The 16961-nt window shown below is 40.2% G+C and overlaps 1 protein-coding gene across 1 annotated transcript in view; it reads left to right on the top strand.

Moving 5' to 3' along the window:
* The window catches only part of cdkal1 (CDK5 regulatory subunit associated protein 1-like 1), a 216951-nt gene that overhangs the window by 36959 nt on the left and 163031 nt on the right, over positions 1-16961 (top strand). Inside the window, exon 4 of the mRNA XM_084026002.1 lies at positions 3532-3616. Within this exon, the coding sequence (XP_083882128.1) occupies positions 3532-3616 (85 nt within the window). The remainder of the gene's footprint in view (positions 1-3531; positions 3617-16961) is intronic.

A 16961-nucleotide genomic window follows, 5' to 3' on the forward strand; every position in this document is an offset into this window, starting at 1 on the left:
TTTGACAGCAGATCGTCAGCATCTAAGAGTTTCACTGTCCGCTGCCATTATGCACTAGTTTATTCATGACTAAACTGCACACTATTTAAAAAAATGAAACCTATGAATATTTGGCTTTTAGTCACTGTTTTGCATTTTCATAACATTGCACGTTATTATATTATTACCACTGCTGTGCCGAGTCTGGGTTGCTGCTAATGTATTTTTGATACATGGATGATTGTGGTTATGGCTTGATAAGTTTCAAATTAGATAAAGTTCTCTCAGCAGAAGCAGCTGTCACTGAGATTGTGACAGCCATTGTCAGTGCAGTCCATAGACTGTGGTGTTATTCCTCTAACGGATTTTCATGGAGGAATAAGAGTGTCTCTAGGCAGTAATTTGCGGTGGCAACTGTGGAGATGTATGATTTCTTGTGTCATTTCGGACCAATCAATGTCAGCGTTTGCTTTCCCACTCGGCTTTTAATTCACCTCAGCGTAACGTTCCTGTAATGCATCATTAGACATCGCTGGCACTGTCTGAAAATTAGACGGCACAGCAAAAGTTATTTGCCTGCAAGGTCCTGGTTCTACCATCAGGCCCAACTAGAGTTCAAGAAAACCCACCCACTCAATCACAGTTGAGTTTTTTTTCTTGCATTTTGAATAAAATTTGCAACCCATCTCCATGTATTGAGACAAATACATACTTAAATAACAAGGAAATGTGGCTTACAACAGCACTATTTTGCTATTCCATTTGGTACTGTTGTGATTGAATGGCTAGACAGGGAAATAAGTAATGTTAACTGTCTCTGATAATGGTATTTAAATCACAGGAGACTGGAAAGTGTGCTTAATAGTCCCTGTCATAATTATTGGTCTTCCCTTTTATTTAAACCAGATCCTGGGCACATTTCAATCAATGTATTGATTTAGTGTTAAACTGTCTTTTTTTTTTATCTCCTTTCACTCATGTCTTCAACCACTTGGTGTCCCTGCAACAGCAAACGTGGGACAATGTCACCGGCTAGCACACATCCATTCACCGTCACACTTTTAATATTTCCTCTGTAGCTGCTATTTCCTGTCAGAATTGTGTCTCTTTGTCTTAGGCTCGCTAAAACAAACACACTCAGCTCCCTTGTGTGTGAGGTCAGATTTCTCTCTTTGTGTTTACCCCATCAATTCGAGCATTTTTAAACAAACACAATCATCCACAGAAGGTCTTGCACCACAGCTGTAGCCCCCGGGTCCTGGCTGCAGCACAAGTGACTCTGAACTACTTTGAAGACACCGCCACACAAAATGAAATGAAAAATATCTTAAAAAAAAAAAAATGATTCAAGCTGTAAACCCCAAACCCAATGCAAGATGAAAGTTTCAGTTGTTGACAGTGGCCTCTGTGACAGTGTTGTGGTTTTTTGTCTTGAGATTACACCTCAAAAAAGCCTTCTGTCTGAGAAGCAGCAGATGTCATTTCAATGCCTGGTGATGACTTTGACCTCCAATTCACTGGCAGCCGGGGTGGCAACGGTGGGAGGTGTGGGGTTTCTGCTGTCATGTCAACATTTTGCCATCTCAAGGGGATGGACTGTCATATTTTTGTGTATCTGTTCTGCTGATCTTGTGCTGGATCAGAAAGAGCTGCTGCAGTAGTTACCTAGACTGAAAAGGCCGTAGAGGTTTAAAGCTACAAATACCAGAAAATAAGTCATTCGTATGGACATTTGGACAGTGTCCATGGCTGCCTTGCTTCAGTGACGAAAAACAAAGATTTAAAAATCATGTGAACTAGAGCTAGTTGTTTAACTTATGTCATGGGGAGGCATGGGAACGGTGGATGATCCCACCAATTATGGAAGCACTATTTAATATTGTGCTGGAATTATTGCATGATTTATGACACCCAAGTCTGGAGTATAGTGGATTTTTAACATAAATTATAACCTTATGACAAAAATCAGAATCACACTTCCATTGTTAATTGTGTTCTGTAGCAACTGACTGCAATCATTAAACATTAAATGTGATTTTTATTGTTTGAAATTGAGATGAATAGATTATGTTAATGGTTATGAAGTATATTTATATCAGCATTGATTACCCCAAATATGAGGGATACCAGAGGGTCCCAAAAGTGAAGACAATACAAGGGTTAAGTTAAATATTAAAAAAAAAAAAAAAAAAAAAAAAAACATTTGCACCATAAAAAAATTAATTCTGCACTTTCTATTTGTGTGCTGGTAAGTTGTGCTGACTCTGTAGATAGGATTGTTTTGCAGATGTTTGTATCTGTCTTGAGTGTGTTTTTGTGTACGTGTGTGTTTGTGTGTAAATTGATGGAGAGCTTGTTATTGTTGGTCTGGAAAGCCTCCCTCGGGACAGAGAGGAGGCAGCAACCACACAGCTGAGACCACTCCCACTAGTGTGTGTGTGTGTGTGTGTGTGTGTGTGTGTGTGTGTGTGTGTGTGTGTGTGTGTGTGTGTGTGCGTGTGCGTGTGTTGCCTAGACAGATAGAGGTAGGCATAATGGGCACCCTTTGCCAGCTGAACTTATTCTCACACACGTTTCATAGTATGTGTATGGGAAAATGTTGATTACAGGCAGACAAACCCAAAGCCAACACATGATTCATTTCCTACCAGTGTGACTCACATTATTACATATACATGAAGTCTTGTTTACTGTCAGAGATGATCAGCAAGCTCACCCCCTAACGACTGCTGTTTACTTTTCACGTTTTACAGTTTCTATATCCACGCCATCGACAACTGGTGAAAAGTCCCCTAAAACATTTAAACATGCAATATAACCTAAATGTCTAAACATTGTGAATGAAAAGTTGTAAGGACTTTTTTTTTCTTCCCTATGTATTGTCCTATTGGTCTTTTTTGTCTTAGATAACTGGCACTATACATTTTTAAATTAAATTTATTGAAGCAATGTTGCATCTAAATCTACAATTTCAACTAAGATATTGATTGTTCCATCAGAATAAGAAGATGAGTGAAGACTTTTAACTTTAGTTGTGTCTCATATTAATAATTCAATGAGTGGCGTTCTCCTTGGTTCGTAAACTGTGTGTGTGTGTGCGGTATCAAGTCATTGTAAGTGAAATATCGGGATTAGTGTGAGGTAAACGAGTAGGCTTCAAGCTCCCCACCGCCGCTGTGACATGTAAAGCTTGCCACCATCGTCTTGAATAGAAGCCAAGCTTATCATCACAAAAAGCAATGCACTGCTCTGTGTGTCAATTAAAAATTATTTAAATGACCCTCTTAGTTTAAGTAACCTGAATGTTAACCTGTTTTTGAGAATTTTCACCATGGGTTGTTTTTTTTATTACATAAAATTCAAATTCTGGCCGATAGTTGAGACACTCCATAAGACTGGTTAAAATGACTGATATAGGATGGATGATTTGGGTGTGACTTTCTGCTGCTTAGTAAAATGCTATGCTGAATACTAAATTATACTATTTGTATCTGTTGATTGGTTTTCTATATGAAGTCATGCACTAAACATTTACATCGTCTCCGTCTATAGATAACCCAACAGACGCAGACCTGTGGGTGCTCAACAGCTGCACTGTGAAAAACCCTGCAGAGGACCACTTCAGGAACTCAATCAAGTAAGGACAAACACAAAATGAACAAACAAAGGCTTCGTATGTTCCATGCAAAAAGTTCTGGTCTTGAGACGGTACATTTAGATCTGGATTATCATAAGTTATCATAAGTTATTTTAAAACGTAATTTTCTTGGTACCACTGCCGTTGTAGCCAGAAACAAGTCATTTTGTTGTTGCTGTTTTCATCCAGTTTTTGCCATAGAGTACACACTTTGTGTGTACGTGTTTGTGTACATGTGGTACATGTTTTCAGCTTGTTGCCCCATGTCACTTTCCACCTACTCACAGTTCTGCTGGTCTCTCACTGCACTGTTGACACGTCACACAGAGGGAGGGAGAGTGAGAGAGAGATTTGCATAAACACAGAGAAATTAAGCTAGAAACTGTTTTGCATTTTGATTAATTTCCATCCATCCGGGGCACACGAACACCTGGCGGGTGTATGCTTGTGTGCTTGTGAGAGAGAACTGAGTCAGTGGGTGACTGTTTGTGGAAATCAACATTTTGCAATTGAACATGGTTAGACTTCCGCCCAGTACTCTGGTTCTTTATGTACTGTGAGCAGAAATCACATGCCGTCAAATAAGAGTTAACATTTTAAAGCATTTTGCCTAGGGATGCAGTATCTGGTCCGATACTGTGCTCTTATACTTATACTACTCTGATATAACAGCACCTGATTCCACTAAGGCAATGTGGCATTTACCTCGTGTTATTGAGCCTAATAAGCCGCCCAGCTGCAACAATAATGTGATGCACAAACATGTTAAAACCGTCATTTATCGCCAGCTGCACTACGTGCGCCAAACAGGCCAAACAGTGCCTAGTAATTCTCCACCACATTAATTAATTTAGCTGTGAAGTTGTCAGCTGTGTGTCTGTCTGGCATCATCTGTCAGGGTTTCCACCAATGCATTGCTGCGAGTGCGACATAATGTTAGTGAGTGTCCAGTAGAGACGGAGAGGGAGAGTGTGTGACTGCAGTAACATTACAGCTGTGTGTGTGTGTGTGTGTGTGTGTGTGTGTGTGTGTGTGTGTGTGTGTGTGTGTGTGTGTGTGTGTGTGTGTGTGTGTGTGTGTGTGCGCGCGTGTGTGCGCGCGCGTAAGTTATTTATCGTGAATAAATGCTACAACTCCTCACGACGCTTGAGGAGACACACGATACATTCCTGTCTTGTTGTCAGCCAGCTTATAATTTAAGTGAAGACGTTTAGCCCTGATGTAGCACTTAAGGTGGGCTGACCATTAAGGTGGACCAGCGCTATTCTCCTTTGAAAAGCTGTTCCTGAGACTTGCTTAGCTTAATTATTATTTTATATATTTCTAGCACAGTTGAACGGTTCATTATTAACATCCCTAATGCAAACTCTGCTGTTTTTTTCAGGAAAACATAACGTTTAATGTTATGTCAACAACAGCATCGCGTTCGATTTTTAATTTGTTAGTCAGAAAGTGAGCAATAGCTGATAAAGATACAATATGTGTTCAAAGTTATTGTTAGAATTGTAATGAAGTGGAATTGGTCCATCCTTAATTTTGACTGTAATCCCTATTAGCAGATACATTTTTAAACACTCCACCCCTGCATGAGGTGGAAAATTAGACATCAATTTTCCTGTAAAATCTTAATTAATTAACATTGTCAGAAGTGATGCAAAATCCAGATAATTAACTTGAGCTTGTCTCTAGAGGCCATTAGAGGAACTGCATGTTAACACACATCTGGACTGGCAACTGTTGCTAAAGTCCAACACAACACACGTGGCTTATATAGCCAATTATGCTCAAATTAAAGTAGACCACCAATGATATAGTTTTGGTAGGCTTTGAATTTCCTATTTTTTTAAAAATATTATACAATTCTAATTTGTTTTGCTACGCTATTTTTTTTTAATAATTGCATTTTTAATTAACATCACAAATGAAAAATGTGAGTACCGGTATATGTGGTCACATACCTAACCTCTTATTTTATCTATCTTTCTTTAAGTTCTCTGATTTAAAACTTCACTGATTAATTGATTAGCTGATCATATTTATAGCTGATTTTAACAGAATACAACTATGATTTGAGGATTGTCACTTAAAGCAAAAAAGGCCAAACATTTGCTGTTAATGGTGAATCACTTGTCTTTGGGTTGGTCAATTTAAATACTTTGCCTTGAAATTGTGGTTGTGTATTTATACATTGTTGGACATTTATAGACAAATCAATTGAGAAAATAATCTTCAATAAATGGCAATAATCTATTTATCCACAATGAATAAAGGGAGACTCCATATTGCTCTGGCTTATTCTAGCAAAAAGAAAAATAACAGGAAAGAGCGTTCCGTTCTACAGAGTTGTGTGTACATTTGGGCAACTTCAAAACGTCTCAGTAACGTCAGAGCTGCTGCGCTGTTATCTGACATGTTTGAATAGACAAAGTCTAGGCTTAGTAATTGGTTGGCCCTTATAGATTATTTGCTTTTTAAGCTAAATGCAAAAAAAATGTAGTTTTGAAGTGGACAGTTTCACTTGGCCAACTTCCTCAGTGCAATCTTCCTGTCTTTCTGCTTCAGTCGTCTCCTCATGCTCACTTTTTCTTTCACTCTTTCTGTCATGCCAATTTCTATGCGAGGAAATGCACAAAATAATAACACAGTTTAGGACTTTGTAAATGTCTTCTTTGTTCATGCAAGAGTTTTTCTGTGACTGGAAATCACCCAGCTGTAATGCTAATGCAATTAATGCTCTATTCATGGGGAGGGACCTACACACACACACGCACACACACACACACACACACACACAGACAGGATAATGTGAGGAAGTTTTTTTTGCCTTTCATCACTTCATCACTGCTTGCATGATGGAGACTCAAAATGAGGGGGTTTGAGATCAAAGCAACTCCAAATGCCCACTTAAGTTTTTTTTATTCCCTCAGTTTTTTTTGGCTTCCCTTCATCAGATGGCCAAAGAGAAAAAATGAGTGAAGGAGGCAGGCACACGGGCTGCCTCGCGCTGAGTCACACGCTGGCCGTTATGACTGCACCTCCTGGTACCACAAACACACATATACATTTACACGCTAGGGGGCCCCATATCTAGTGATCCCAAAAAAAGGCTCTACATTTATTCAGCGATTATTTAAAAAAGTACAGTGTGTGTGTGTGTGTGTGTGTGTGTGTGTGTGTGTGGGGGGGGATTTGATAGCAGTTTAGCTCGTTACAGACGAGATAAGTTCCACCTGAGAAGAAAAACAACAATGTTATGTGCATTGATACCTCTCCTAAGCCAGAAGCTACTGATTGTACACCATGGCCATAACAGATCAGTAAAATTAATTTATATAACCCTGTTAAGCAGGATTGTAAAGATTCTGCTTCCAGCACAGTGTTGTTTACACTATAGTATCACGTGGATGATGCACTTTTTTCATGAAGCAGTTCATTTATTAATAGTAATTCATAACTGATGTTTTTATTATTCATATTTCTATCACTCTATTTAATATGAACGGTATATAGTGACTTAATTTGATGAATTACTAGAATTTTTCAATTTAAGTTTTTCATATCTAAGTTATTTCCTATATTAATTCCTGGCTTTTATTGCAATATTGCATCCTATCAAGAAGTTCTCCACATCTAAAGGGTGGAGGTGTGTTTGTCTATTGGATATGGCTGTCATGGGTAATGATGTATTAACCTTGAATGTCATCTGCTAGTGTGACGTGTGTATGTCTCACCTGTCTGACTCCTCTATTTGGAGAAGTAAGGAGGCGATCACACTGCATGTTAAGCAACAAACTTCCCTGTGGTGCTCAGCTTGCTATTCTGACATTATTAGTCATACTGTTTCAGTTTATCACAGCACCAAGTTAATACGATAGGAGATTGGTCAGACCAGCCTGAAGGAAAGAAAGAAAAGATCTGCCTGAAATGAAAATACAGATTTTTTTCAAGTTGCACAAATGTTGGGAAACCAAGCCGTGTTCAGCTGTTTTCTTAGCTATACTTACAGAATTAATGCGGCACTGTGAATGTTAAAAACACTGTATTGTCATGCTGTCCCATTTTACTAATGTGTGTGTGTACGTTAGTGTGTAAAACAAATAATCCCCATGGCAGTTGCATAGGGGACATTGTGTACAACCAACACGCGCGCATGGTCACAGAAGTAACAATCAGTGTCCTAGTAAATGAGTTGAGGGGTTTAAAATGGAAGCACAGGGGCTTTCAGCAGTCTTCTATCATGGTTTGGAGAGACGCAGTGAAAAGACGGTTTATTACTTCTGGAGAACTGGGGCTTAGTTGGCATCCATGCCAAGTGTGTGGGATGAGAAGTTGTATTTGTGTTTTTGTGTGTATGGGGTTTGTCAGGTGGATGGATGCCCAGGCTCTGTGTGTGTGTGTGTGTGTGTGTGTGTGTGTGTGTGTGTGTGTGTGTGTGTGTGTGTGTGTGTGTGTGTGTGTGTGTGTGTGTGTGTGTGTGTGTGTGTGTGTGTGTGTGTGTGTGTGTGTGTGTGTGTGTGTGTGCGTGCGTGCGTGCTTACCCAGTGAAAGAATGCTTGCAGATATGCATATGGAGTGTATATGTTCACTCAACAATTTTTTTACGTGTTTTTTTTATATGTTCACTCAACAAATATTGATTGGTCCTGAAGCTGAAAATGTAAGGTTACTTTTTAATCTGCATTCTCTCTCTCTCTCTCTCTCTCTCTCTCTCTCTCTCTCTCTGTCTCTGTGTGTGTGTGTGTGTGTGTGTGTGTGTGTGTGTGTGTGTGTGTGCATTTCTGTGCTGTTTTTTCGTTATTTGAGCAGAACTAAGCTCCTGTGAGTTTTACATTGGATGAGGTCAAATCTATAGTGACCCCAGACATTTGTGTCTTGCTCAAGGACACTTGGATCAGGTTCAGGATTGTGTCAGTGCAGTACTTTTAATTTGTTCACTTATTAATTCCTTTATGCTGTGTTGTACTCCTCTAAACTGTTGCCCTCCCCATTTTGAAATGAAGCGGCGTGAATCAGTTTGTTTAGCATGCAGGGGCAGTCGACATATGTGGGAGATGGGATTCTTTCCAGCTTCTTTTTTAGGGTGATAACATACTTTGCCCTGCTGTTCACTCCTTCAGTAGGAACGCACTCAGCAGCATAAATCCCTAATAGAGCAGCTTCGGAATGCTAAAAAGGCAATTAGTATGGATATTTGGGTGTGCATGTGTGTGCCTTCGAAATGCCAAAATCTATAGCATAATTCAATGTCAGAGACCCCTCAAATCAATGAACGCAGAATGCATTAAAGAAACAGTTGCTCAACAGCATGTAATTAAACCGCTCTGTGTTTGTGGGTGTATGTGTGTGTTTGTTTTGGGTTTCTCCACTTGGCTGTCTCTAGTAATTTGTATGATCAAGGGAATGTATGCTTAATGAATTAGAATCCAACTCGGAGTTGGTGTTTTCAAAATTCGCCAATTCCCACATTATATTTACATTCATTTCAATATAATTTTGATATTCATGAACCAACCCTGAGAAAGAAAAACTATTATGTTCTTAATTGAAAAGGGACACACAACACACAGATTGAACTCTTGGAAGAAGTCCAAAGTGTGTGTGTGTGTGTGTGTGTGTGTGTGTGTCATTCTGGAGGTCGGCTGTACCTTTGATTACAGCCTAGAGGAGGCCTTTCTGACCAAAGTGCTGAAATATCAGCAGCTGAAGCAGACCATCTCTCAGCTAGGCTACAGGTGTAAACTTCTAGTCTTTATATTTGGTAGTCTGGGGCATGCGCATAAGTTGGTTGTGAGGGGCCTTCAGATGGCCGGCCTCCCTAAAAGAAGAGCTAAACAGTTGGCCAGGTACTGCTCAGTCTCAGTTATTATTGGTAGCCGTTCAATCTGGAGGAGACGTTGTTTTTTGTATCCTTAAATGTCTGTTTTCTATCTGACCTGTAGGTCATTTTGTATGTAACTGCGTTCAGCTGCCCAGGCGTTTTGTGTCTGACCGTCTTCCATTGTCAACTGCACTGGCAGTGTTTATGTCCCTTGTGCAAGAACCCTTGTACTTCTTTATATGTGGGCATAAATAAATATTTAAAATGTGTGTGTGTGTGTGTGTATTCGTTATACAGTTACAGGTGTTTAATATGCATTCTAGCCCTTGGCTGCATCTGTGGATTAGTGTAATGTCCACAGACTTTGGTCGTGCTTTGATGTAATTGATTTCTGACCATATATTTAGCGGAAGCAAAGGTCATGTTTGGCAAATAAAATCATTAAGGTGAAAAAGCACCTAGAAATGTTTTTAATCCACAGTCCTAATTTTTTCGCCTGTGTCTCAAAACATTAGCATCTCTTTCCTAAACCTACAATTCATAGAGCTGAGGCTGCACACCGCAGATGACAAAAATATTTCAAATGACGAAACCTGAGCTGCTCCATTAATAACAGATCAAGGACTGACCTCTGAAAACCATGAGCGCTGTCACATCCGCACATAAATATATATTAGTCTATTTGCTCTTCCAAGCATCGGTCAAAAGTCTTACATTGCTTTGTGGTCAAGTGACGCGTTTTCTTTTTACAGGACTTAAAATGCATAGTGCTGTTTATTTTGGCCTTACAGCATGTTGTTTTAGGATTATCTGACACACGGAAAGTGGCTGACATTAAGGCCAGAAATGTTTCCTTTTCATCAGGACATGACAGCGAGGTATAAACAATCTGGAATCTGCAGTGACCTTTACAGTTGTTTACTAAGGGCAGTTGTTTTATGTCTGTGTTCAGCCAGTCAAACAGACACACACGCATGGATTTGTAGCTGCTGGACGGACACACACACACACACACACACACACACACACACACACACACACACAGGCATGCACGCACGCAGACAGAGACACTTACAGAGCTTGCTGCCTGGGGCTGGTTTTGGTACAACCTAGGGATTGGCATTTAATCTGTCAGTTCTGCAGGGCATTAGCCTACATTTGGGGAACATGCAGCCACAAAAATAGTAGAGACAGACAGACTGACACTGAGGGAAAATAGAGACAGAGAGGAGAGTTGAAGGGTGTGTAGGAGAGCGGAGGCCAGGACTATATTGAGAACCACACCAAGGCCGGTGCTGGACCGTACATGGACTTGCTTTCAACACCTTCATCTGCATAGTTAGACTGCACAAAATATAGTGTTTTGTCTCCGGTGTGACGGAATTAAATGTTTGGTTTTATCATTTAAATTGGTTATTTTGTCTTTCTGTACGGTTCCATTTTCCTTGAGCTGAATTTAATTTAATTCATTGTTATTTATTACATAATAGAGAAAACCAGCTCTAAAAGTCTAATGGTTGTCACAGTGATGGCCTGTAGTCATGTCACAATTGAACAGGGTTACTGACTTTACCTCTGTGCGTGCCATTCAACATACACAGAAGTGAGTTCTACTCTGCCTTGTTATGGACTATTTTGTTCTTGTGATGGTTAGATGAATTCCCTTAAGGTGGCATGTGATTTAGTATGAAGTGAGTCGCCAAAACGAGCATTATTTCCCATTTTTTTCACCCATACCTCCCTGTCAGTTTTGTGATTTATTCATTTTAAAGACTGAGACCTTGAGAGTCGACACTGTGCTCCCTACAGATGTACAGAAGCTATTATAGAAGTATACTTCTGTGTATTGCATGCCACTGTGTGTTTGCCTGTCGTCATCTTCGTCTGTCTGTAAGATATTTCATGACTTAACTTCTAATCCCATTGTTGTATTACCATTAACACTGCGGGAATGTTTTCCGTGCGATTCATTTGCAGTGAACAGTGTTAGCTCTTTCACTGCAAACCAATCGCATTGTGTGAAATGGAAATTCAAAACATTGACCATAGTGTACAACGATACGGAGGCTTTATAGCAGGGATGCCAGGGTGAAATTGGACAGGGGGCCAGATTTTTTTCAAGTGAGACCTCAGGGGGCCGGATTACACTTTCGGACTGAAAAGGCTAAACATTGACTCAACACATGGATAGGTAGCTATTTGAAATTATTCATGAAGGCCTACACATCAAAAAGAAATTGCATTGGCACCAAAATAGCCTCACAATGAGGCCTAAATTACATACATTACAAAGGAAGATGATTGACAGGCGCTCTCCTTCATACAATCACGTGCACACTACATGGCTGCACCTGATTGGACGATCGCTTTCCGGTCTGCTCCCGGATTTTAAACCGACCAACATGGCGGCTCGTTTGAAAACTTTGTTATTTTACGACAATAGTTCACCGAAACGTGTTTCTGAAAACATTTTAAGCGAGAAATAAGCTATGCAGTTGCTGAATCTGTCTTTATTTTACATGGACAACATTCAGTTTAAAAGATTTTCGAGAGCTTTGCGGGAGGCAGCGGCGCACCGTCTCTCCACACTCGCCGTGAGTCGAATGCATTGCAGGGCATACCGTAAATCCTTTAATATAGAACTCAGCCAAAATCTTTGCGACGCGAACCTGACAATGAATGGGAAGGGTGGAAATAACGCTGCCTGTCGACACTTGCCCCGGCCAATGTGACTGGCCGGTAATAGAATACAGGCCAGTATTAGAGGATTTACGGTATATATATATATTTTTTTTTAAATAGATAAAATAATAGTAAAAAAAAAATATTCTCCCCTTATCACCCGCAGGCCGGATGTGACGTATAGGCGGGCCGGGTCCGGCCCGCGGGCCGTAACCCTGGCATCCCTGCTAAATAGAGAATACCAAGATGGCAAACTTTATTACTCCTTTCATCCTTGACACAGGCAGTGCATACCAGATCCACTCGTTCTGTTCTTACCATTCACTAGGAAAGCCCTAGACACATACACCAGAGGGGACCTCAAATCCATTCGGAGCTTTTTGCTAAAAGGAAACTCAATAAAATAGCCTACAGTAGCTTAAGTGACAACAGTTTACCGCAGACAGACTGCCAGAAGCTGATCAAGAAGACCACAATATTTGGTCCTCTGACTGCACAAATCTATTTAAACCTTTTTATTAAAAAAGTTTTGCAACTGCCACAATTAAGCATCGCTGCCAGTATGAATAGTTTTGATGCCAAATATTCACAGGCAAGTATTTTGTGTTGTTTATTCATCAAGCTCCCGGAGTGTAAACTGTGCTGAGTCTTTGTTATTCAACAGCTTTGAATAGCTTTTAAAGGTGTTAGTTCTGTTTGCTGATCAAGAGGGAGAGGTGCCTGCCAGGAACATTTACCTGGATAGTTAACCTGACTGCAGCACTGGAAGTTCACTGGCTCTATCCTCCCATCCAGAGTAGCTCCAGCTTTGATCTAACTCACATTAAAATGAACCTGTTAACAGGACTCTTAGCAATAACCAGGTATCCAGCATTCCAGACCCAGCAGCCTTATCCTTTTAAAATAATTGACCTGCTGTCAGGCTAGACTATTGCACTTTTGTCTCCGCCTAGCTTAAGACATTCACCCACAACAACAACAGTCAGACCCAATTTTGTGCAAAGAATGGTGAAAGTAGGTAACAGTCTTAGCTTTTTATAAGCGTGTTTATCAGATGTCTCAGGTGAGAGGAAAAGCAGGCATCAGAAGGGATGAAGGTAATGTGATGAAAGGCTAATGTTTAAATCCCCGTGCCTAACTAACTTGACTTTTATCAGCTTCTATTGGCTGAAAGACCAGGTATTATGTCTGTATTTTCACAGCAGGTTAAAAGTATTTTATATGACTCTAGTAATGTAATGTCATAGGTTGTTCTGCCATTATCTAGTCACCATAGATGCAGAACATTAATATGGACACTGCATAATTATAGCACAAGTACAGGGGAATCTTTGCCGTCTGAGCATGCGATTGAAACGTTTGATTACTGTAGGGAGGCAACTGCAATTTCACATCTTAACATACTTAAGAGAGTTACTTTACTATAATCAAAGTACAGTATGCATAGAATAAGCTATATAATTAAGTGAAATGTTATTTGTGTATTTATCTGTTGGTGCTAGGACATGACGACCCCATGATAGTGTGTACACATGGTTTTGTGGTACCTTATCTTCCGCTTGAACACGTTCACAGAGATCCTATTAGGAAGCCTAACTACCGGACTCCACGTTATTTTTAAATATGCCTTGAAGAAATGCAAACACACTCCCATTATGATGCAGTCAGAGGGTTGCCAGTTATGGAGATTATTAGAGGACCAGTATGCGTCCTAGGATCTGTTGAAAAGTGAATGTTTCAGACAGGTTCCGTGTCCGGGCCAACGCCCGATTGTCTTTAAGTTACTTTGGTTCATATATTTTGTCATTTATTCCATTCTATGCCACATTTGTATGTGCATTTTGATGTTTGCATACAGGGTATATTGTGGGTGTGGGTGTATGTGTTGCTGAATTCCCCACACAAACAACCTGTCACATCTGTTCTACAAAGAGGGTTTGAATGCAGGTCTCAGCACAGTATGGTGCTCTGGTATCCAATTCTGTCTTTGTGTGTGTGTGTGTGTGTGTGTGTGTGTGTGTGTGTGTGTGTGTGTGTGTGTGTGTGTGTGTGTGTGTGTGTGTGTGTGTGTGTGTGTGTGTGTGTGTGTGTGTGTGTGTGTGTGTGTGTGTGTGTGTGTGTGTGTGTGTGTGTGTGTGTGTGCTCACAGTACAGGACTGAAGGTCTGAGCCAACCGCCTCTCCCACCATCCAAATGGATCTTGTTAAACATGACTTTCCTTTGGCTCCTGCCTTGATTCTGTTTTTTGCCCTTTGTCTCTTTATGTGTATACTTGTGCGTACCACTATTGGTAGATTTGCACAACTATGAACAGCCACCTATAGATGCATTTGAAAAATGTCCTTAGGAAGGGGAGAGTGCAAACATCCACATCATCTTAGTTTTTTAAAATTAAGGCGACCTCTGGGATTTTAAGATAATGGATAATTATGATGTTGCTGATGGCCTTTTAACAATTTTTTTTTTAGATGTGGGCTGTACAGATACATTGAACCTATTTAGGACTTGCTATTTACAATCAATGATGAATTCATCCATCAGCAATCCATGTTTTTGACTGTAATCAGGGTTTAGCTTTAGCCTTTTTTGTCAGAAATGTAGACTATTTTACATTAAATACTGCACTGTGGGGCATCCTAAGCTTTCCTAAACAAACTGATATTCTTTAGTGTCCATATTTTGTTGTGTTACTCTAGGAATGTGTGTACATAACTGGTCCCTGAAATAAATGGCGGCATAATCACAGCCTGTGGCATAGTAGCTGTCCTTATAATATCGTCCTTAACAGCAATCACAAACAACTCCCGCCTTTCATCCGTCCAGACGGCTGGGCTCTTAAGGCACCCTACTGGGCAACCAGCCTTTTCGCTGATCCCTGATTTGTGGATTTAAGTCAAAAGAGGCCAAGTTAATAAAGGATTGAAGATAACAGGCATTTTTTTTACCCATGATGCATGCAAGTAAAAGGGTTTCCATAGTTGAATTTCAAGTTAAATTTGGCATTCTGAGTTTGAGTTTGGTTGAGGAGATGGAAAGGGCTCTGTGTTCATGTTGGCCATTTCAACTTCCATAGGAATATGACTGAGATAAGGGTAAAACATAGGAAGTAATATATGGTCAGGAAAAGAAGGAAAGCCGGGTCATCACCTTTTATGAATTCTGCAAGTGACATTTCTACTTTAATCATTTTAAGAGAATGAAAAATCTCATGCAACAATCAAGCCAATCAGATTAGAATAAAAGCCAAAGTGTAGGTCCATATTCTACCTTGGTGTCTCATACTGCAGTTTTAGATTACGGCTTGAAATATGTGTGAAAGGATGGGACTGGAAATGGGACCAGCCATCTATAATTGACTTGTGGAGAGGAAACAGTGAATGGTTGTGTGTGTTTGCAGTGTAGAGAGGGAACATATCCCTGATATTCCTGCATGAAAGAAAATGTCACTAACGTGCAACTTATGTCAAAATAATGTGATTTGTTATGTTGTTTATTGTATATCGTCATCAATATTGCCCAGGTGCTACATTTAAATACAGTTGGCTAAACAGCAGCACAATGTGATGAGTTACAGAATTGATGTAATATTTATGAGCTGTTTTATTGTTAAAACAACATCTGTGTCACTTATATTAAAATATATACATCTGAGACTGGCAGAAAAGGAGAAAGAAAGAAGATATAGCAGTGTGTACATCAGCTCACTGTGATATGAGAGGATTACCAGTGTTTCATGTTAACTGTTTTCTCTCCTTCTGGCAAATCAGTCTCCATGTTGTATGAGCTTTAATGGAATGGAGGGGTGCTAAATCCCTCAGTGGGGGGTTTGACGGACTTGTCACGCGATTCTCACACTTCTCAGGAAACACTGATGTCTTATTAAGAGATGAGGATGCCACAGAAACTCGAATTGAACAGCTGGACGAGGATAGAAGAGGCTTTACATTTCAAAATACGGTAATAGTAGGATCCTTGTGATTCCAGACTTTGCCATTTCATTTTATTTAAAGCTCAAGTCTCTCATGTGTATGTATGTGGAAAAGCGTGGAGACACTTCACCATGACGTAGAAGTGACTTCCCGAACCCGACCTGCTTTGTGCTAGGTTGGGTTATATGCTAGTTTGTTCCCACAGAGTTGTAGCTACAGGAATGCAGCAGTCCTCAATCCTCCCATAAGGGATGAAGGTTGAATCAATAACACCAAAAATCCACCTAAACAAATCACCAGCATGTCACACTCATGTCACAGCAATGCATTTTACCCATGGGCAGGTAGATCACACCAATTTCCTATCAGGCATCCGGGACTGTCTTGAACTCACTGTGGTACAACATGTGGCGAGGACGAGCACGGGGAATTGGAGATGGAGGTAAAAGGAAAAGATAAAGAGTGAAGCAGCAGGGCAGGAGTGCACGATTGTGAGACATTGCCAACTGTAATAAGAAAAGAGTGGAATATGTTGAGACTGGAGGTCTCTGCAGGAAGCTGAGAAGACAGTGTTTTTATTTGGCTTATTATAGTTTCCTTGGGAAAGAGGGGAACATTAGTGACTGATGGTGGTTGTAATGCTCATTATGTTTGATAAATCTACAATGACCTCTATGAAGGGTCATGTTAAAGAGGTCAGAGGTCATATAAAAGGTTTTGGAGGTCATTCTCTCCTCAGCTAGTGATGGATCACCTCACCGTGTCTGTGCTTAAATACGTACATGACCCACCAGTAAATTACCCAAATATCATTACAATATGTTTGTTTGACTCGGCTCTAAATTGCCCGTAGGTGTGAATGTGAGCATGAATGGTTGTCTGTCTCTACATGTTGGCCCTGTGATAGACTGGCGTC

This window comes from Eutrigla gurnardus, assembly GCF_963514095.1.
Source record: "Eutrigla gurnardus genome assembly, chromosome: 14".
In the NCBI taxonomy this organism is placed as follows: Eukaryota; Metazoa; Chordata; class Actinopteri; order Perciformes; family Triglidae; genus Eutrigla; species Eutrigla gurnardus.